Here is a 20,947-nt window from a genome sequence, read left to right as displayed (position 1 = left end):
GAGAGGCAGAATTGCCAGCCACCTGGAGGGCAGCCTCTGATGTCCACCCTGTTCTTCCTCCCACAGAAACTGCTGGAGAGCTCACCAGAGCCCCTGTCCTTCATTGTGTTTATCCCTGAGTGGCGGGAACCCCCCACACCAGCGCTCACCCGCATGGAGCAGAGCCACTTCAAACGCCACCAGCTGGTCCTGCCCGCCTTTGAGCATGAGTACCGCAGTGGCTCCCAGCACATCTGCAAGAAGTGGGTGCCCCGGGGGAAAGCAGGGCCAGGAGGGATGGCTGGCCAGGCCAGGCTCATCTGGCCTAGGCAAGCCCCACCCTGAGCAGCTGCCCACCTTGTCCACAGGGAGGAGATGCACTACAAGGCCCTGCACAACACGGCTGTGCTGTTCCTGCAGAACGACCCTGGCTTTGCCAAGTGGGGGCCAACGCCTGAGCGGCTGCAGGAGCTAAACGCAGCCTATCGGCAGTCAGGCCGCAACCATGGCTCCAGTTCCTCCTCCTCCTCCTCCTCCTCCTCCTCCGAGGCCAAGGACCGGGACTCAGGCCGCGAGCAAGGCCCTAGCCGCGAGCCTCACCCCACTTAACACACCCTGCAGGGAGGAGGAGCCCCAGGGGTGCTGGTATGGACTGCTGGGACATGGGCCTCTGGAGGCTGAGCAGATTCCAGGGCCCGCCCCTGGGGTGGCAGCAGGACTTGGGCTGCCAATGACATAGGAATCTTGTGGCTCTGCCAGGGCTCCCCCTCCCTGCCCATCCCCACTGCCTGCCTCAGACTCACTCCAAGTCCCTTGTAAATAGGCCCAATGCCCCCCTCACGCTGCCCCTGTTGGCGCCTTGTTTCATTTGTAAAAGGAAATACAGACACACACACACACACCCCGCCCCCGAACTTGTGAGGGTCTTGAGGACAGAGAAGGCTGAGAACCTGGAGCTACTTCTGGGACCAATTCCCTTTCATACCCAGGCTCACCTTCTCATGACCCCTGGGCCTTTACACCCCATCAAGGGATACAACTGGTCCCTGGTGGTGTCCACCTTACATAACAGGTTGGAAGAACCCAGAGCCTGCACTGTTTAGCTCCAAACTCCATAGTTGGGCCTGCCCAGACCCTTCTGGGGAGATGACCAACAGCTATGCCTTGTACCCAGGCCAAAAGCCACTTGCTGGCCCTGGCGCCACCCTGTGAGTGGGCAGCTACATGTTTTATTATAGTCAAAGCTTAGAAGCGAGTCAGCCTCAGAGCTGCCTCAGACCTCAGGGTGTGGTGCCTACTCTCTAAGGACCTCTGAGCAGAGACCCCAGGGCAGAAAGCAGGCTGGAGGTGCTCCGCAAGGCTCCCTCCAGCTGGGCCTCTCCTGAGATGAGGCATCTGCAGTGAGGGTCTGCCCTGCGGTGGGACCATAGTACTTACAGAGGCAGGGCCAGCTGTGCTTCGGGGCCAGGTAGCCTCCACCTCACTCTCCCACCTGTGGTGGGCTCTTCCTGGCACCTGCCTTCTGCTTCCTCGTCCTTGTCTGGTTCAGACTGTTAGCAGCAAGTGGACAAAATAAGATGGCCAGGGCTGGACTCTGGTCCCTTTATTGAGACTGAGGGACCAGTGGGTCCATCCAAACAAAAATAAAATTTCTTTTCCCAAAGCCTGCCTGCAGGCTGGGCACCCAGCATGTCCTGGCTGGGGTCCACGGCTGCCTCCCAACCCCCTGAACACAGGTCTGGCTTTCTGGGGGTGACAGGATGCTGGCTGCCCAGTATCTGGAGACCTACGTGGGACAGGGAGGTGTATGCCCCCACCCCAGGAGAGCTGGCCCCGATATCCATGATCTGCGTTGGGCCCTTGGGCTCAGTCATCGGCCAGGGTGATGACGTCGTACTCGATGCCCTGATGCTGCAGCTGTTGCACGTGTTCGGGCACTGCCTCCTCTGTGCCAAACAGGCCCTGGGCTTGGGCCATGGCAGCATCAGCCACCGCTGCCAGGGGAGGGGAAAGCATGGTGAGCCCAAGGCCCCAGAGCTGCGTGTGGCCCCAGCCCCCATACTCCAGCCCTGTACCTGTGACGGCAGAGTGGGCTGCAGCCTCAAGCTGAGCCTGTGTGACCAGCTGCTGGCCTGGGGATACGGGCACATACTGGATCTGGAGGGGGAGAAACTGATGAGATGTGGTCCTGGAGAGGCTCTCCAGGCCCAGCCTGTCCAGTCCTGCAGTGCCCCACCTGGGACTCCTGGAGGAACGGGGCTCCTTGTTCATACTGGATGTGTGTGATCTGGCCCTCCTGTACCTGGAGAGAGGAAGCCGACCGTGACCCCCTGAAGGAGGCTGTACAGCCTTCCTCCCAAACCCACCTCACACCAGCCTGGCCTTACCTGGATGTGGTGGCCATCAGGGACCACAACATATTCCTGGGGCAGCAGGTGCTGGACACCATCCTGAGAGATGATATACTGTACCTACAGAGGAGCGGGGAGGAAGCAGATAATAGGGCCTCACTCACCAGGTGCTCGGCTGGGAAGGCAGGAGAACCAGGGACACCTGTGGCAGCTGCACACAAAGACCATGGGAGCAGTGGCATGGAAAGTACTGCTCTCCCCCAAGGTGGGGCGAGCATGGTGAGGAGGCACAGCAAGAGGTCAAGACTGAGGGGTGAGTAGGAGCTTACCTGGTTGTCCGAGGTCACCAGGTGCTGTACCGTCTGACCATCGGCTGTGGTGATCTCTTGGATGTAGGTGGCTTCCTCCTGCCAAGACCAAGCCAGCTCTAGCTTCAGCTCTGTCTGCCCCCATCCTGTCCATGACCTGCCAGCATGGCCCTTGGCCCTGGCTCTTACCTGATTGGTCACCGTCTGTTCCTGGGCCACAATAATGTGTTCCTGGCCCAGGGCCTGCTGTAGCCTCTCTGGGCCCAGGACCCCGTGACTGGACTGGAGGGCAGCTGGGTAGAGAGAGGAAGGTGCTCACCAAGGGGTTCTGGGGGGGGTCTCGAGACTATCCCGGTCCAGAGATGCATTCTGAGACAGTGGCTCAAGTCTCTGGACCCTCCTGGTGCCCACCCTGTGGCCCCAGGAGCCACTCACTATGCAGCGTGGCCAGTGTCTCGTCGTCACTATTCAGGATGATGGTCTGGGTGGGGGTCCGTGCTGGGGTGCGGACTGTCGGGGTGCCAGACTTCCTCCCGTCAGGACTGTGCAGCCGCTGGATGTGGAACTTGAGGTGCCCGTTACGGTTGAAACTGCATAGGAAGGAAGGAGGCTCAGGGTGGCTCCGCCAGACGGGCCCAACAGCCCCTGCCCAGCCGCACCTGGCCTCACCGCTGCCCGCAGAGATGGCACGAGAAGGGCTTCTCATTGGTGTGGGTCAGCATGTGCCGCCTCAGGTCCTTCTTGTTCTTCGAGGCGAAGCTGCACTGGCTGCACTGGTGGGGCCGCAAGCTTGAGTGCTGTGCCATGTGGGCCTGCGGAAGGCACAGTCAGGGGCACCACTGGGTTAGGACAGATGGCAACAAGCCCCTAGGTCCTCGGAAGCAACTGGTCATGGAGCCAGCTGAACTGGACTGAGGGAAACCCAAACCCTGTAGGCTGTGAGGAGCTGGGTGGAGAAGAACACACCAAACCAAGACGGGGCGGCTGCAGCCCTGGAGTGCGAGGCCAGAGGCACCACCGTTAGGTCACTTGGAAAATCCTGTCCTGGCTCTATACAGATGTGACTGACAGGTGCAGCGTGAGGGAATCTGTGACATTGCAGGGCTTAGTCCTGCTTAGCTGGGCCTCGGCGGGGTTCAAGGTCCTAGCCCCTCAGTGAGCTAGGATGCAGTGCATGACTAGATCTGGAAACTGGGGATTCTTAGGCTAATGTTGGTATGGCTGGGCCTGGTCTACACCTGTCACACCAGCAAGTTGGGAGGCCAAGGCAGGAGGATGGAGACCAGTCTCAGCAACCTAGGCCTTATGTGACTGAGACAATGTCTCAAAAACTAAAAAGGGCTGGGAAATAGCTCAGTAGTAAGGTGCCCTGGGATCAGTCTGGAGAAGTAGTACTGGAGGAGAGTTCAACAAGAGATGCACCTGGGAGCTGCCCTGTGTGCCTGCACAGCACCCCGCTGCCAGCCTCCAACACAGCTCAAGCTCCCCACCCACCCTGTCACCCTCTACACCTGTGCCCACGCAGACCCAGCTCCACCATCACTTGTGTGGCGTCCCCCTCAGCAGGACTCCCCAATCCTCCCCACTGACTCGCACTGTGCGGCACTCCCTTGCCTCACGCTGTCTTCACACTGGGAATGCTGTCTGGCCTTACTTAGTCTGGCTGGCCTCTGACCAGACTGAGCTTCCTAAGAGGCGGGACCTTGCTGAGGGGTTGCCTTTAACTAAAGGACACAAACTCATGGCCAAATGAATGACAGCAGAGGCATGGTGGGGGTAGCACTTACCCGGACCTCGGGCCACTGGCGGGCACTGAAGGGGCAGTCAGGGCACTTGAAGGTGCCAGGCCCAGCATGGGCCCGTTTGTGACTCTCCATCTCAGCTCGGCCAGGGAAGGCCTCAGCACAAATCTTGCAGGAAAACTTTTTTGATGCGGCAGTGGCTGCAGATGGTGGGGAAGGGGGCACTGCCAGGCCCAGGGTTTTGCTGGCTGCAGGAGGTGGGGAGGCAGAATGCTGGGAGTCCCCTACCCGGAGGGTCTTGGCTGGAGACGGTGGCTCGGAATCATCTCTGGGCAACCCCCCACACTGCAGAAGGGGCCACTTGGCTCCAGAGGCCAGGGCATCTGAGCTGGGGAAGGAGATGGAGCCATCTGCAGTCAACTGTGGAGAGATCACAGCACAATATGAGGTGCCGGGGAAGGGCTGGGAGGGGCTGGAGATTGGGGCCAGCTACTGCAAGACTCACCTCGATGTGGTGCAACTGGGTCCCATCAGCAGCCATGATATAGTGGGTGCCAGCTTCTTTGAGGGTGTCACTTACAACCACAGCCTGGGCTGCCTCCCCTGGGGGCTCTTCACTGAGGGCACAGAGAAGGGGATGGTGAGATGGAGTTCTGGGTGAGGATGAGGGCCACAGGAAGCCCCTCCCCCAGGCAGCCAGCATCAACCCCTTCCTCAGACAACTGCCATTACAGATGATCTGGACATCACCGGATGAACCCTGGGGCTCTGCCCTGTGCCAGCTGAGCCTCTGCTGTCTCTTCTGTAAATGGTTATCAAGTGCTCAATAAACTGTACTGCTCAAAAAATGGTCGGCTCTGTCCCTTTGATGGGCAGGAGGCAGCCAGGCAAAGAGCCCCAGGAGTCTGACCCAAGTCTGGCCAGTGGGATAGGAGAGGGCTGGGCAGGAACAAATGGGTGGATCTGCCACCATGAGCCTGGTCCCTGTGGAGGCAGGGCCAACTAGGACCTGCAGCCAAGAGCACAGTGAAGATGCAGAGGCAGCCTGCCCAGGGCTGCAGACACTGCAGAACTCCGGCTCCCACAGTGGCCAGAGTTCCCCAAGCCTGTTAACATCTCTGCTCACACTCACTCACTGAAGGGAAGCCAAGTGCAGGTTAGACCTCAAATGTGGGCAGCACCTTGACCATCGAACACGAAGGGCACTTGGGATTAGAAACCAGAGAGACCAGGCTTCACAGCCTTACTCCCCCGTGTTGACTTAGTCCACTTACTTGACCTCCTTGGCCTACTTCGACGTTTGTAAAGGAGGGAGACATGGATCTCACAGGAACGAGCTAGATGAGATCCGGATATCAAGTTCCTTGAACAGCTAAGTGGCCAAAGAATGGAAGCTCCTGACCCAAGGACAGAATCTTCCAGCAGCCTGTGACTTCCTACTACCTAGGGTGAGTGGGATGGGCCCAGACCTGACTGCCACAGCACACCTTCAGAAGGTGGTATGGGCCTTGCAGAAGACACATCTCACCTGTAAGGTGTGCCAGGAGCCGATGTCCCCTCCTCCATGGTGGGTGCTGTGATGACACTGTAGCCAGCTCCACCAAATGGACCAGGTGCCAAGGTGATCTGCTGTAGATCAGGAGTGCCTAGCTGGCTCTCAGCAGCCACACTGCCCCCAGGCTCTGCCACATGGAGGGTGACCACCTGTGGAGTGGTGTCTTCGGGGGAGGGCTGCCCACCAGAAGACGCTAACCCTGCTTCCACGTCCTCTGACTTCACCACGGCCACCTGCAATGGCATGACTGGGCATGATGGGCAGAGCCTGGCAAAGGAGCTGATAAGACCCTCCTCCATCTCAGCGCCTCGAGGCTCATCCACACTCTGGCCAGATCCGGTGCTGTCACCACTCGTGTGCACAGCCCAAGTTTTCTAAAACACACCTGGTTTTCCAAATCCCATTTAGCACCTGGAAAGAGCTAATAATAATGGGACAGTAACAGTACTCTCTAGGGGACATTTGACAATGTCCAAAGACATTTGTTTGTCACAACTAAAGTAAGATGTCACTGGAATATAGTTGGTAGAAGCCAGCTGCTAAACGTCTCACACTTCCCAGGACAGTACCCACAACACAGAATTATCTGGCTCAAAATGTCAATAGTGGTGGGTGTGGTGGCACATGCCTGTAATCCCAGTGGCTTGGAAGGCTGAGGTAGGAGGATTACAAGTTCAAAGCCAGTCAGTCTCAGCAACTGAGCAAGGCTCTAAGCAACTCAGCAAGACTCTGTCTCAAAATGAAAAACAAAAAAGGCTAGGGGTGTAGCTCAGTGGTAGAGCACCCCTGGGTTCAATCCCCAGTACTAAAAGAAGAATAAAAAAAGAGTTCTTGTAAAGTAATAACAAAGATAATAGAAAAAGAGAAGAAGGATACAAGCAGGTGATTCAGGAAAGGAGCAAAATGGTCTTTGACAAACATATGAAGAAGTCCAACCTCAATTACAATCATGTTTTAAACTAAGACCATGAAATGTGCCTCCATCAGATTGCACTGCTTGAATTAGTGAAAAACTAGAAAAAACCCAACCAATAAAGAACTGACTAACTGCCAGAACATCTATGTAATGAATGAAGAGCATGGCGTGGAGACGTGGAAAACGAGATTCGTAGGCGCTGGGTGCTGCTGAGGAGCATAACTGGTGCGATCCCATTTTTTAAAGAAATGAACGTCTAGGGTTGTATGTGTAGATGGGCAAGATCCTAAAGAAGTTCTTACTCTGTTAACTGGTATCCGAAGAAGGGAGGGTGTTAAGGACTTCACCTTGTAGATTGGACAGTTCCTAGACATGGTTTTTTCCCAAGTGTATGTATACCTTTTTTGTGTGTGGAGGGGGACACCAAGGATTGAAGTCAGGGCCATGTGACCACTGAGCCACATCCCCAGCCCTATTTTTTGTATTTTATTTAGAGACAGGGTCTCACTGAGTTGTTTAGCACCCTGCTTTTTGCCAAGACTGGTTTTGAACTTGCGATCCTCCTGTCTCAGCCTCCTGAGCCAAGTGTATGCTTTTTTTTTTTTCTGCTGCCTTTCCTATCCTCTACTATCCCCCCTCCCCTCCCCTCCCCTCCCCTCCCCTCTTCTCTCTCTGCTCCCTCTACTGACATTCGTTTGTCCCCCTTATATTATTTTTCCCCTTCCCCTCACTTCCTCTTGTATGTACTTTTGTATAACTCTGAGGGTCTCCTTCCATTTCCATGCATTTTCCCTTCTCTCTCCCTTTCCCTCCCACCTCTCATCCCTGTTTAATGTTAATCTTCTTCTCATGCTCTTCAACCCTACTCTGTTCTTAGTTACTCTCCTTATATCAAAGAAGACATTTGGCATTTGTTTTTTAGGGATTGGCTAGCTTCACTTAGCATAATCTGCTCTAATGCCATCCATTTCCCTGTAAATTCTATGATTTTGTCATTTTTTAATGCAGAGTAATACTCCATTGTGTATAAATGCCACATTTTTTTTATCCATTCATCCATTGAAGGGCATCTAGGTTGGTTCCACAGTCTAGCTATTGTGAATTGTGCTGCTACGAACATCGATGTAGCAGTGTCCCTGTAGCATGCTCCCAAGTGTATGCTTTTATAATTAGAAAACAAAACACATGCGACAGGCGTCTGAGCAGCAATCAACAGGACAACCAGAAAGTCCCGACACTCACCCACACATGTGGAATCCAGCCCATGATAATGGGGCCCTTTCAAACCATAGGGATACGATTTTTTAACATGCCTTGTCAGACAACTTTTGGAAAAAATTAAGTTAGACCCCTACTACCTTTCTGTGTACACCAGAACCAAATTCTAGGTGGAATAAAGATTCAATTGTGAAAAATAAAACCCTAAGAAAAAATACAGATGCATGTTTCTATGCTCTTAGAGTAAAGGTGGGGTAGGTCTTTCTAGGGATCATATCAAGGGCAAAACCCATCAACTATATAAGAGCGTAAACGTCTACATGGCCCCGAACACATGGACTCTGTTCCATGACCATTTCCAGGCCACGCCAGCCCTTCTTCGCAGACCCTCTGTCTTCTCTGCCTGGCTCAGCAGCATGTTACTGCTCCAAGTTTTTAGAGCTCATCATCTGTAACGCACATGCTCCATCTTTCCCAGGGTCTGGGACAAAGGAGGCACTAGCAGACGCCCTCTGCCTTGGAGGTGGCCTGGATGTGTGGGGGCAGAGAGGAGTGTGGGTGATCCCTGGCAGTGGGTGGAGGAAGGAAGGGGTGAGGATGAGGACGATGAACTGAGGGTGGGGTGCAAACACGCCACAGTCACTGGAGTGCGAGAGAGGCCCGAGCTGGGCAGTCTCGAGAGTCTGTGGCTGCAGTAGGTGGCTTGGGACTTGTTGAGAGGGGAAGCTTGTTCAGACCCTGAGGGAGCATCCACAGGAGCAGGGTAGCCACAGAGCGAGGAGGAAAACCAAACGAGAATAGGGCCCAGAGGCCACAGGCAACATCACCTCTGCTCAGAATGGCAGAGGTCACTAGGAATTGGAGAGTGGAGAGAGATCCCCTGCCCTCCTTGGTCTCCTAGAGCCCCCCGGCTGTGAGCCAGGTCCCCGAGTCTGCCCACCAGATTTCAGTGGGCCTGTGCCCCCACTAACTGGGAGCTTCCGTGGGCAGGGCAGGCCCGGGTTGCTGCTCTCCGTTCCAGGACCCAGCATGCAGCTGGGTGCCAGGTGGAGGCCCAGGCAGCTCACCTGCAGGGCTGTGCCCCCCAGCTCCCGCTGGGCACTCATGTTCAGCAGCAGATCCAGAGCCGTCTGGGTGGCCATTGCAGTGGACTCCTCAGCTCCTGGGTGAGGTGACACCTGAGCTTAAGAGAGGGCTGGCACCCAGCACCCGCTCCACGCTGTCCCCCACCAGCACTACTACCCTAACCCTGCGCTGCCCACCTGGAGCTCCCAGCCTCCCAGAGCTCACCTTGCTGGTAGATGATGGTGGCACTGCCCAGAGTGTCAGAACAGAGAAGCGGGGGAGTCTCAGGCACCTGGAAAGGTGCTGCCTCTGCGGGGATCTGTGGAGTGAGGACAGGACCGAGCCTGAGGGGGGTGGCCCAGATTCAAGCGCCACTCATGAGTGCCCTGGAGGTGTCAGCATTTCACCTCTCTTGGCTTGTTCACCTTCTAGCCACTCTTCCAGAAATGCTGACCAGTTCAGTGCTCAGACGGACTGACCGAGGCTCAGAGAGTGACTGGCTAAGAAGGGCTGGGACTGGAACCAGGACCGTCCACCTCTGGCGCCTGTGTTCTACCAGCACACCACGTGCTCCATGTTTTCTGGGGCAACTGCAGGCGCTCACGTGGCAGAGAAGGAGAGCCACCAACCCAGAATCCATCCTTCCCTTCTTTCTTGCTAACATCACTCTGAGTTTCACCACAGGAGGAACATACTCAGCTTCAAGACTACATCTCTCAGCCTCCCTTACAGCTAGGTAAAGTGTGGCCACGCAGCTAAAAAAGGGACTTCTGGTAAAGTTCGAGGGAAAGATAGAAAGGCAGATGGCAGGTATCCTTTTGACCTTTCCCCCATCCCTCCCTCTTGCTTCCTCTATGGGATGTGGCTGAGAAGGCTGGTGTTTCTACAACCGACTGGACCATGGGCAACCGCAAAATGGAAGTTATATGTCTAGGAAGGCTGAGTGACAGTGCTGACAGCCCGGTCCTCTGGAGCTGCCACACGGGTCCCGGACTCCTGACCTTTGGAATTCTGCCTGCATTTCCCTTCTCTCCACGTATACTGGAAGCCATGCCTGCTCTAAGCCTGAGGTGGCACACCTGACTCAGCTGGCCTTTATCACAGTGTAAAGGGCAGGGATTGTTCCGCTGAACCCCAATGTGTAAAGGAAGACACTGAGGTCAGGAGAGGTGGCATCACACCTGGCCCTCGCCCCAAAGCCCTCCACTGCCACCTGCTCACCTCAGGAGGCCCCGGGGAGCCGGGGGGTGGCCCAGGGGCTGCGCTGTGCTGCTGCTTCAATTCCTCAATCTGTTGCAGGGAGAAGAAGGGGCGGCGGCGGGAGGGGGGCTCCTCAGGGTGGCGCCGCCCCCACTCCTCGAAGCTGCTCGCGTGGCGGCAGCGCACGTGCAGGCGCAGGTTCTTCTTGTGGCGCGTGCTGAAGTGGCAGTACTCACAGGCAAAGGGCTTGGCTCCTGCGGGCACAGCGGGGAGTGCTCCCTCATTGCCTCCAGGAGACCGTCCCCAACCCGGGACCTGTCTGCTGCCACTCCCAGCAAATCATTCCTGTGCTTCTACAGTGGTGGCCAGGACTGATCAGGCCACCAGCTGCACTCAGTCTTCCTAAGAGTGACAGTTTCCAAGGTCACATGGCCACACCCCCCACAGGGAAAAGTGAACCTGGCTAAGGGAACTCCAGCTCTTTCTCTGCTCCCCAGTGTGCCGACCAGCGGCTGGGCGGCAAGGGGACAGAACACCGCCTTCTCCACGCCGGGCCTGCCTGCTGCACTGCAGAGCCCGGGTGAGACCTGGCCGCGCAGGGAAGGCCCGTTCACACCTGAGGACTAGGTGCTCCCAGGCTGGGCTGCCACGGAGAGGAGCCTCCGACCTGGGTCATGGGGAACCGAGGGTGGGGGGCGGGTTGTGCCAGCCTGACCTGTGTGCTTGACAGCCACGTGGGACAGCAGGAAGTCCTCCCGGAAGGTACGGTAAGGACAAAAGCTGCATCTGAAGGGCTTGTCGCTGACGTGGGAGAGCTGGTGGTTCAGCAGTGCCTTCTTGTCCTCACAGACGAACTCACAGAACTCACACTTAAACCTGGGGCGGAAAGACGGGGGAAGCTCAGCAAGGGGAGGGGTGCTCCCATCACCGGGGGACTCGGCGGGACGTACCTGCGGTTGGCGACAGCCTGGATGTGTGTGAGCAGGTGCATCTTGAAGGTGTAGCGCTTCTTAAAGGACTTTCCACACTGCAGGGGATGGATGGAGTCAGAGGGGGAAGGCCCTCGTCCCTACCCAGGGCTTGGCCCACTCACCTTGTCACACATGTGGGGCTTCTCAGTGCTATGCGTCTTCATGTGCTGTGTCAGTCTCTTCTGCATGGGGTACACGCGGCCGCACACAGGGCAGGGGAAAGAGCTCAGTTTTGGGGTCTGGGAAGACATGAGAGGAGGCCAGATGAAGAGGACAGAGAAAGAGAAGAGAGAAGGGTCAGACTTCACCTCTTGCCCACTGCTGGTCTCAGCCCTGGCCCCCAGGCAGGATCCTCCCAGGTCAGGCCCCCACTCACCGGGTCTGGCCTCTTCTTCCTAGGAAAGGAAGACCCAGGAGTTAAGGCTCAGCCTCCTCAGCCCGCATGCACCCTCACATCCCCCGACTCCCTCTTAGTCCTAAGTTCTTCTCTTCCCCCCTAAGATCCTTCCTCAGGTTTCCGGGATAGGGTTCACTAGGGACAATGCTGAGAGACATGCTGTGACACGTCCTGCACTTGGCCACCTTGGGAAACCATCTCCCTTCCCAATCACAAAGTACTGAGAAAGTCCCACAGGAAAGAGCTGTGGGATGACAGGCACCCGCCTGGTGGTCCCAATCTTACCTGGCCCCCAAATTGCCTTCCATTCCCCCCACATCCCCTTCCCTTTCCTTCCTTCCTTTCCTCTTTCCTTCTATCCCCCCACATCCCACTGCTGGGGACGGAACCCAGGGGCTTGCCTCCACTCAGCTATACCCCAGCCCTTTTATTTTGAGATAGGATCTAAACTGCCCAGGCTGGCCTTGAACTTGTGACCCCTCCTGCCTCAGCCTCTCACACCTGGTTTTTAAGGAAACCCACAGACATCCTGGAAAGCCGACTTCTCTCTCCACAGACCCATTCTGAGCCAGGGCCCCAGTGGTCTCCCCCAACCTGCTCACACATTGCTCACAGGGAGACCATCCCTTGCGGAAGCTGCAGACCTGACTGTAATTTGGTGAGCAACCACCAGTCTCCAGGCACACCTGCTGCTTCTGGTCCTAGGTCTGTTCTCAGCACTGACAGAAGTGTGATGCGGAGCGCACAGGATCGCTCATCATTTACAGAAACCCCAAGCACAAAATTCCCTTCAATCCCCTTAACTGTCCCCATTTTCCAGATGAGAAAAGAAAGCAGATGGGGGCCCCAAGGCCTCACTCCTGCCCTATCCTAGCGGACCTGACGGGAATAATCACCCTGGCTTCCTGGTCCTGTCTCTAATTCATTGTGAATCGGGTGGGCCCGGAGCAGGAGTGTGGTAACTGGGAACCATGGTGAACCTCCACCTTCCCCACTCAGCAGCCCCTCCCCACCACCCCACACGCACCGAAACCGACCTGTCTCGGCTGTGAACAGCTGCATGCCGAATGACGTCCTTGCGGTAGACACTGGTGTAGCTACACTCGTCACACTTGTAGGGCTTGCTGCCCACGTGGTTGAACATGTGCTCCTGCAGGAGAGGCAGAGACTGGCTGGGCCCGGCTTCCCCTGCGTGCACCCACGGCCGTGGGGTTCCACGGGGCTCACAGACCAAGGGTGTGCAGGCAGCAGGCGCATTACAAGGGCCAAGGCCTGAGAAGGCTGGGCACTCTCCCCAGCAAGAGCACCCACTATGCGCCAAGCCTGTGCCAACTTGCCATCTGATAAAACAGGAAACAGCTCCGGGTGAAAGGCCCTGAGATGCAGAGCCTGGAGCGTGGCTAGGCGGCCCGGCTCTTCAGCTCTGCCCTCCCCACTGTGCTGTGGAACACCCCTGTGGCGTCCACAAAACAACTTCCAGGTCAGGGTCCCTGTCTGCAGGAAGCAGTACAAAAAGAAAGCCTGTGACTCGGACCCCAGTGCCTGACGTACCCCCACAGCTGCGACCTGCCACAGCACACTGGCCGGGCCAAGTAGCAGCTTGCCGGGACAGTAAAATGGGGCTCCTGAAACCCTGCACCTCGTGGGCCATGTGAGGACACGATTAGCCAGACGAAGACGGGCTCGGGGCTGCTGCAGGCCCACGTGGCACCCTGGGTTAGGGGAAAAGGAGCCCCTTTCTCGAGACACATCGCTGCCCTCTGCTGCAAAGCTCCAACACTGACCGAAGAGGCCACTCCCGCCAGAGTAGGGTGGCAACAAGCAAAGCTATGACATCCACAACGGGAATGGTACCCGTGAAAATAGGGTGTCACCAGGCCACCTCCACACCACCTCAGCAGCCCTCTGCAGGCCCCTCCCAATGTCCCAGTGAGGCTAGAAGGACTACTGCTTTGCACATGCTGAGGCCAGAGGTGTCCTGAGAGGAAGGGACAGGTGCAGCATGCTCAGGCCACCCGCCCCAGCACCACCAGTGGCCTCTGCCTGCTTCTGCGTCTCCCCTTCCCCCTGCTGCGGCACCTTGAGTGAGGACCAGCGGCGGGAGCGGTAGCTGCACTGCAGGCACTTGAAGAGCTGGGGGTCACCAGCCTCGTGGGAGTTGACGTGGAAGCGCAGGTCCTCATGGGACAGGAAGCGTGAGCCACAAATGCGGCACAGATAGGGCCGCAGAAGCGGTTTGGGCGACTTGTAATAATACCTGCCAAGAGGGTGTGGGGAGAGGTCTGCTGGGAGCTCCAGGGGACCCCAAGGAGCCCCTCACCTGCCTCTTCCCCCTTAGCTCTGCTCCGCGTACTTTCGGTATTTCTTGCCCAGAAATCGCCGTGAAGGTCGGCCACGGCGGCGCGGTGGGGCATCGGGCTCCTCCTGGCAGGATGGGGCTGCAATCTCTGTGTCTGACTGGCTCACACCAGGCTCCATGGTGACCTTGCCGGCCTTGCCCAGGGCCTCCAGCTGTCCGGGGCCTGAGGAGCTGGGAGCCTCAGGATCTGGTGGCCCCAGAGGGCTCTTGGTGCTCTGCGAGCTCACTAGAGGATCTCCCCCACCTGCTACAGACGTGCAGGTCACAGATCAGCCAGATGCACAGGACTGATGTGGACAGGCGGGCCAGAGGCCAGCCAGATAACCCCACACCCAGTCACAGACCACCAGTGCACACACTGGGTCACCTGCAGACCACCCAAGGTCAGAGAGGCAGGCTTAAATGGGACAGTCTGGGGTGACAGCAAGGGATCTGGGGACCTCCCTGGCAGGATGCTGGGCTCGTGTCAGCTCCTCACTGACTGCTGTGCGTTCTCAGGAAACGTCACCGCCCCTCCAAGCCTCATTTGTCCTATCTGTCGAGTGGTCTACTGTGGGCTTGGGACGTGACAGCAGTGCTCTACTGCTGGCCTTCCCAGGGAGGCTGTGGCCAGGGGCCAGTGGGAGGCACAGAGGAGGAGGCACTGTGCCGCTCACACCCTCTGTAGGGAAGCCATCTGAGTGTGTCACCTCTTCAACCAGTGCCGAGTCGGCCACTTTAAGAACCAAACCTCACAGATGAGAGGTGGGAGGTGGCGGGCATGCGCCAGGTTCTCCCCGCACTGCGGCTCTAGCTGCGGTCCCCATGGTCTCAGGCCTCAGGTTTGTGCTCTCGGTTCAGTGATATTTACACTTGGTGACTGTTCAGTTACAGAGACCCACACGCCTCTTCTGCTGTGACAACTTGCCACTGGACGTCACCTTCACAAGCTGTGCTAGAGCTTCCCTGGCTGGGGCCTGGAGAGCGCTCCCGTCCCCCACAGGCCTGTGGGCCAGCCCGGGCAAGGCTGCTGCCCTGTGGGCAGACTCAGTGCTCCACGGGAGCGCGCAGGGAGGAAGGCCACCCTTGACCCACTCTCAACCCTGCCCGTGACCAAGTCTCACCAGCAGACAGGTCTGAGGTCTCCAGACGAGGCAGCTTCCGGGGCCGGCCAGGTCTCCGTCGTGGTCTTGGGGAACTGGGTGTGGGACGCTGGAGCCGAAGCTGCCGGCCTCGGGGCTCATCCTCAGCTGGATTGTAGTCGCTGTCCTCTATGGGGACAGGAGGACACTGGCTGGGCCTGCCCTTCCAGCTCTGACCCCTAGGCTGGCTCCCCTGGGAAGAGGCCACCTCCCCATCTCTGCCTGCTCCTCCCCCAAGCCTACCAGTAAGACCCCCCAGGAAGCCCTCCTGGGCCCCATAGACTGCCAGCACCTCCCTCCAGGCCACTGTCTTCTCTGCGTCCTTCCTGGCACCTGCTGAGCTCGAGCAGTATCTCTACGTGAAGCAGAAAACAGCACCCCTTCCTCAAGACAGTCACCAGAAAACCGCTGCAGCGAACAGGAGTCCACAAACTGCACCACTACCCAGCGGCCACCAGCCAAGACGGCCACCGAGCACTTAAAAAGTGCCTCCTCCAACCCAGCACAGTGGCGCAGGCCTGTCATCCCAGTGGCTCAGGAGGCTGAGGGAGGAGGATCTCGAGTTCAAAGTTGGCCTCAGCAAAAGTGAGATGTTAGGGGCTGGGGATGTGGCTCAAGCGGTAGCGTGCTCGCCTGGCATGCGCAGAGCCCTGGGTTTGATCCTCAGCACCACATACAGATAAAAAATAAAGATACGTGTCCACCTAAAACTAAAAAATACATATATATATATATATATATATGTAAATAAAACTCACTGAGACCCTGTTTCTAAATAAAAAATACAAAATAGGGCTGGGGGTGTGGCTCAGTGGCCGAGGGCCCCTGAGTTCAGTCCCCAGTACCTAAAAAGAAAAAAAAAAAAGTTCCATGACAAACTGAGATATGATCTCAAAAATTAACACAAATAACTGAAGTAAAATGACTTCACTTTTTAAAAATAAAATAAACGATTATGTGTTGAAATAGTATTTCAGATGTCAGGTAAACAAGATATATGACCAATTTTACCTTTTTCTTTTTTACTTTTAGCATGACTACAAAAAAAGCCCCGAAGCTGCCGGCCTCGGGCAGCATTTTTGCTTACATTTCTGTTGAATAAATGGGAATAAGGCCCCGGGCTCTCTTTTAAGCGTGCAGCCTGCACAACTGCAGAGTCCTGGTCCCACAGCCGGCCTTCGCTCTTACAGTGGAAGTCCCCTTTGGTATATCGGCTCCCACGGGGGCCAGAAGGATCTCAGTGAGTGTCTGAGATGGGCGGGGGACGGCAGGCTTGGGAACCAAGGTGGCTTACCCTCCAGGTCATCAATGGCACCGGCATCTACAATGTCATCCTCCTCCTCCTCCTCGGGCCCCTCCTCCTCCTGGCTCTTGGTCGATGGGCCGCATTTCCGGAGACGTCCCTTCTTACTGGCTGCTGCTGCTGCTGCTGAGGCAAGGGTAGACGAGCCTGCTGTGTCCGGCTCCCAGGACTCCACCCTCCATGCCGTCCACGCCAGGCAGGCTGCTGCGATGTACCTGGGCGGAAGTGCCGTTCCCGCATGTGCCGCAGCAGCGTGGCCTTGGTGCCGCTGCGGTACTGGCACATCCTGCACTTGAACTGCTGCACCACCACCACCTCCATCATGGCCTCCAGGCTCTGGAGGTCCAGCTCCTCAGTGCCAGAGGCTGGGGGCAGCTGGGCCAGGGAGCTGGCCCCACCCTGCACCTCCTCCGGTGGCTCCAGGCATGTGGATGTGGACGTGGGGCCATCTGAAAGGGCCTCGATGGCGGCCAGGCTGCGGGCCAGGGTGGAACTGGACATTGGTGATGTCATGGGGGCGCCTGGGAACAGGTCAGAGGATTGGGGGAGGTTAGCATAAGGCAGGACTGGCCATGAGCTCCAGCTGTCCTTCCCAGGCAGGCCCAGGGATCCCAGAACCAAATTCCCCACCAGAGGCACTTTGCCAAGAGAGAAACGCGAGGCCAGAGCAGCGGACAATCTGCCAAGACCACACAGGGCTCTGCGATCTGTGGCAGAACCTGTGCTCTCCCGTCCCTGCTCCCTGCAGGGCTCCGGGGCTGCTATTGGTCTCACCATCATCTGGGCCCTGCAGGATCAGATAGCGAGTGGCCTCAGCCCCAGCATCTTCAGCACTGGTCACGGTGATGCAGCCTAGGCAAAGAGAGGACGAAGGTCACCCTCCTGGAAGGGGGTGACAGGGCAGGCCCACTCACAGGTCCCCCACCTCCTGCAACTAGAAACCAGCTCCATGGTCCACTGACCCTCGGGTGCATCTCTGCAGGGCAGGTGGGAGGCTTGGTGTGGGTGAGCCGCAGGCCCAGTCACCAGGATTCTGCGGCTACCCCATGTCCCTGGCCATTTGAGACCTGGAAAGTGCTCCTCCTCCTGCTCCAACTTCTTCAGGGTCAAGAGTTCCCTGTGCCACTTTCTGAGTTGGCTTCTCAGACTGTCCCAGGGCTCTGTAAGTTGCTAGGGCCTCTGTCATGTCACTAATGACAGAAAGCATAGCGTGGTACTTAACAGCATGAGCTCTGGGGTTATCTGTTTTGGCTTATGGCCCAGGACCATCTCCGCCCCTGCCTAGTGACAGTGGTGACATACTCTGTGCCTCAGGTTTCTCTTCCGGACGGTAAGGATAATGACAGTATTCGCCTTTGGGGTTACTGGGAGGATTGATGAGCTCCTGCATGTGAAGTGTGAGAAGTGTCCCTAGCACAAAGTCAGCTGTAACTGTTTCTGTCATCAATCGAATGCTGTCCCACGGGGGCACCACACGAAGAGCGTTACTGCACTGAATCATTTAATCCTGTGTCATCTGCCACCATGAAACAGGGGTTATCCTTTCCCTCTCACACACTTGTCCCAGAAAAGTAAGTAGCGTGTGTCCACACAGCTGGCGCTGGACTTCGTGGGGAAGTCCCTGCGAGGCAGCCCTGTGGCCTCTGACTCACTCTGGATGAGGTCGGGCCCGATGGTGGACTCGATGATCTTGTCAATGGCAGAGCCCAGGTCTGAGGAGGAGGCTGCGCAGTCGGACACCAGCATGCTGGGGTCGGGGAGAGCGCTGGAGTGCACCAGTGCTGGGGGCCCGCCTGGTACCCCTGCCACAGGCCCACGGGACACGGAAGACGAATCAGGGAGGTAGCCATGAGGCAGAGGGTCGGTGCTTGAGCTGCTCTCAGACACCTCTTCCTGGGTGGCAAGAAATGGGGCAGTTCAGGAGCCAGGGAGGGGCAGCCAGGGAACCTGCAGCTCCCCTGCTGTCCTCGGCTCTCCAGCCCAGGACACGGTAAATGGGGCCACCCGCACCCTTAGCCCCACTGAGGCCCCGTGGGAGCAGCTCTCTAGTCAGAGTCTACTGAAAAAAAGACCAGTTGACTCTTGTCAGGGGCTGCCCCCAAATAAGAGAAGGGGTCTCTCCACACCCCTGCCACAGCCAGCTGGAGGCGTCCCACTGGGCTGTGGCATGGACCCTTCCTTCAGCCTACACCTTCCACACTGCCTGAGGCCAATCCCTACTCAGCCTGCAGCACCACTTAGTGGTGCCTCTTTTAGAAAGCCAACCCTGAGCCCAAGGCCAAGAGAGGACCTCCCTGTCCTCTGTGCTGCGGCCACCCCTGTCCCCATCACTGTGCTACATGATGGCAGGTGCTTCTGCACTCCTGAGGCTTTCTCAGAGAGGTCTCCCAGTGAGCCCAGGCAGGGCCAAGATGTGAACCAGGACGCTGCCTCTCAGGGGTGGGGACACTGGCCGTGCAGTGGAGAAGCCCAATGTGGATGCAACTCCTCAGGCCTACAGAAGCACTCCCCCACTCGAACCCCAGACCTGCAGGATGCTTCCTGCACCACCATCACCCCCATGCCCGGCTGTACTCTCCATGAGGGCGTGGACCACACCTGTCTTGGCCCCAACTATATCTCTAGGGTCTAGTGCATGCTGGACACATGGCAGGACCATCTCTGGTGACTTAATGAAACCCCAATGAGAGACAGGACCATTGCTTTGTAGCTCTGTGGAGAGATGTCCTGCAGACCACCACCTGCAGGTAACCACGACCAGTGAGGTGTGCTTACTATGAGCTGAGAGGTTTCAACGGCTTTGCATATACCGACTCCTTTAATCCTCACAAAAACTCTACAAGGCAAGTACGGCTGTCATTCCCACTTTTGAGATGAGGAAGTCGAGGGCTAGAAGTTGGGTAGCTTGCTCAAAACCTCAGAGCTACAAAGTGGCAGGGCCAGGGAGAGATGGCTTGCAAAGTGCTCCCAGAGAATGGTGGCAACCCCGCAGGCAGGGAAGCAGGGACCCCGCTTCACTTCTCAGACAGGTCTCCCAGTGAACGCAGGCAGGGCCAAAACGAGAACCAGGACGCCGCCTCTCAAGGTGTGGGGACACTGGGCGGTGCACTGGAGAAGCCCAAGCCTAGATCTGCGTCCTGACTCTGTCCGCAGCCTGTGCCTTGATTTCCTTTTTCTTTAAAGAAAAACTGGCGTGTGCCTTACAAGAGATGAAGCTTAGCTGAGAAAATCCACGTCAGGTGTTTGGCACGATGCCTGGCTCAGAAACGACCAATATTAGCACCAAGCAAGCCTTGCTGGCTGCTGCTCCACGGCTGCCAGGTACTGCTGCCCTGGTCCCTGCCTCCACCCACGCCGTCCAGCCCGGTCCATACCAGAGAGCGGCCACCGCGGTCTGAGCTTTGCCCCACGCCAGAGTCATCGGCCTCCCCAGGTCCTGGGACGGACGCGGCGTCGCTGCTATCGGCAGACACGGCTTCTGAAGTGCACACGCACAGGCCGCTCTCCGAAGGTTCCTCGGGCCGCCCAGGACGAGGGGCGGCGTCGCTACTGCTCTCCACCTCGTTCTCCTCCATCGGTTCAGGGGGCCGCCTGACAGCGGGGCGCAGTGTTTAGGGCTTTCACTCTGCGAGAAGAGGTGACCAGAACTGGAACAAGTGGGCCACCTCCCTGGCCTCGACTGCCCCATCTGCACTCTTGGGCCCATTTTGCAGATGCGAAGACTGAGTCTCCGACGGGGCGGGGCTTCACGTGTACTGCGAGGGGAGCTCCCGGAAGAGCACGGGGAAGCCTTGCCTCCTAGGCTAGGGCCGTTCCCTGGCACGGTGGGTCACTGGCCAGTAATCTTGGCCCTTTCCCCGGCCCCGCACAATGGCTCGATTTACTGGCCCCGTGGTTCAGCCCTTCGGCCCCCCCCCCACAGTCCCCCCGGGTGCGGGGTCCGTGGTACAACCCGCAGGCCCCCTGGGTCAGTGGTTCGCTCCCCCCGCCCCTGGCTCCCCTGCGGAGGGGGCTGACAGAGACGGTCTCGGGGCCTGGTGACTCGGGGCTGTCCCCGGCGCTGCCTGAGCCCCAGGCCCGACGCCATCTTGTGGCGGCGCCGGGTTTCCGCTCAGGCAAGTGCGAGAGCGACTAAAGGGCCTGGGACCCCGGGGCCCTGTTCGGACAGCCCCGCCGGCCCGGGACCTCGTCGCCGGGTATCTCGGCAGTGGGGCTTTACTCCACAGCAGGGTGCAGGGTGGCGGCCTGACATTACCCGACGCTCACCTGAGGCTTTCGTTGCCGCCTTCCTCTCCGGCTCCGGCATCGACGAGGTCGCCATCCTCTTTTCCCCGCTGCGGAGGAACCCATCATCCTACTGTGTGCCGGAACTACTTCCAACGCAGCCCCAGTGAAAAACAGATTCCCAGTGTTCCGAAAGGTCGCTCTGAGGCCTCAGAACCATAATTGGGTCAGGAGGGAC

At 57.7% G+C, this 20,947-nt stretch overlaps 2 protein-coding genes across 10 annotated transcripts in view; one reads left to right on the top strand and one right to left on the bottom strand.

Annotated features, from left to right (window-relative positions):
* Pcif1 (phosphorylated CTD interacting factor 1) overlaps positions 1-1,642 on the top strand; it is a 12,868-nt gene extending 11,226 nt beyond the window's left edge. For all 6 annotated transcript variants that reach the window (XM_058575711.1, XM_058575710.1, XM_046434013.2 and 3 more), the window contains 2 exons: positions 67-242; positions 348-1,642. In XM_058575711.1, coding sequence (XP_058431694.1) covers positions 67-242; positions 348-588 — 417 coding nt within the window. In that variant the 3' untranslated portion in view covers positions 589-1,642. The remainder of the gene's footprint in view (positions 1-66; positions 243-347) is intronic.
* Positions 1,562-20,947, bottom strand: Znf335 (zinc finger protein 335). 4 transcript variants are annotated; one of them, XM_046434012.2, is made up of 28 exons: positions 20,752-20,947; positions 19,860-20,110; positions 18,138-18,378; positions 17,260-17,337; positions 16,701-17,006; positions 16,477-16,611; positions 15,165-15,311; positions 14,056-14,305; positions 13,782-13,959; positions 12,740-12,852; positions 11,682-11,700; positions 11,428-11,544; positions 11,285-11,361; positions 11,050-11,210; positions 10,356-10,588; positions 9,360-9,453; positions 9,137-9,231; positions 5,909-6,168; positions 4,886-4,997; positions 4,426-4,800; positions 3,308-3,450; positions 3,074-3,228; positions 2,828-2,931; positions 2,660-2,737; positions 2,367-2,450; positions 2,216-2,281; positions 2,055-2,136; positions 1,562-1,973 (listed from the first exon to the last, which is right to left on the bottom strand). In XM_046434012.2, the coding sequence occupies exons 2-28, from the start codon at positions 20,058-20,060 to the stop codon at positions 1,846-1,848; spliced, it is 4,032 nt and encodes a 1,343-aa protein (XP_046289968.1). In that variant the 5' UTR covers positions 20,061-20,110; positions 20,752-20,947; the 3' UTR covers positions 1,562-1,845. The 4 variants fall into 4 exon arrangements, with proteins under 4 accessions (XP_046289968.1, XP_046289967.1, XP_058431691.1 ...); XM_046434011.2 differs by having other exon boundaries at positions 14,056-14,308; positions 20,752-20,946; XM_058575708.1 differs by having other exon boundaries at positions 14,056-14,308; positions 16,477-16,608; positions 20,752-20,946.

This window comes from Marmota monax, unplaced genomic scaffold (assembly GCF_021218885.2).
Source record: "Marmota monax isolate L192 unplaced genomic scaffold, Marmota_monax_Labrador192_F-V1.1 WCK01_AAM20220418_F8-fsc00014, whole genome shotgun sequence".
NCBI classification, from domain to species: domain Eukaryota; kingdom Metazoa; phylum Chordata; class Mammalia; order Rodentia; family Sciuridae; genus Marmota; species Marmota monax.
Note: the sequence above shows the minus strand (reverse complement) of the source record. Positions and strands in the feature narration are given on the sequence as shown.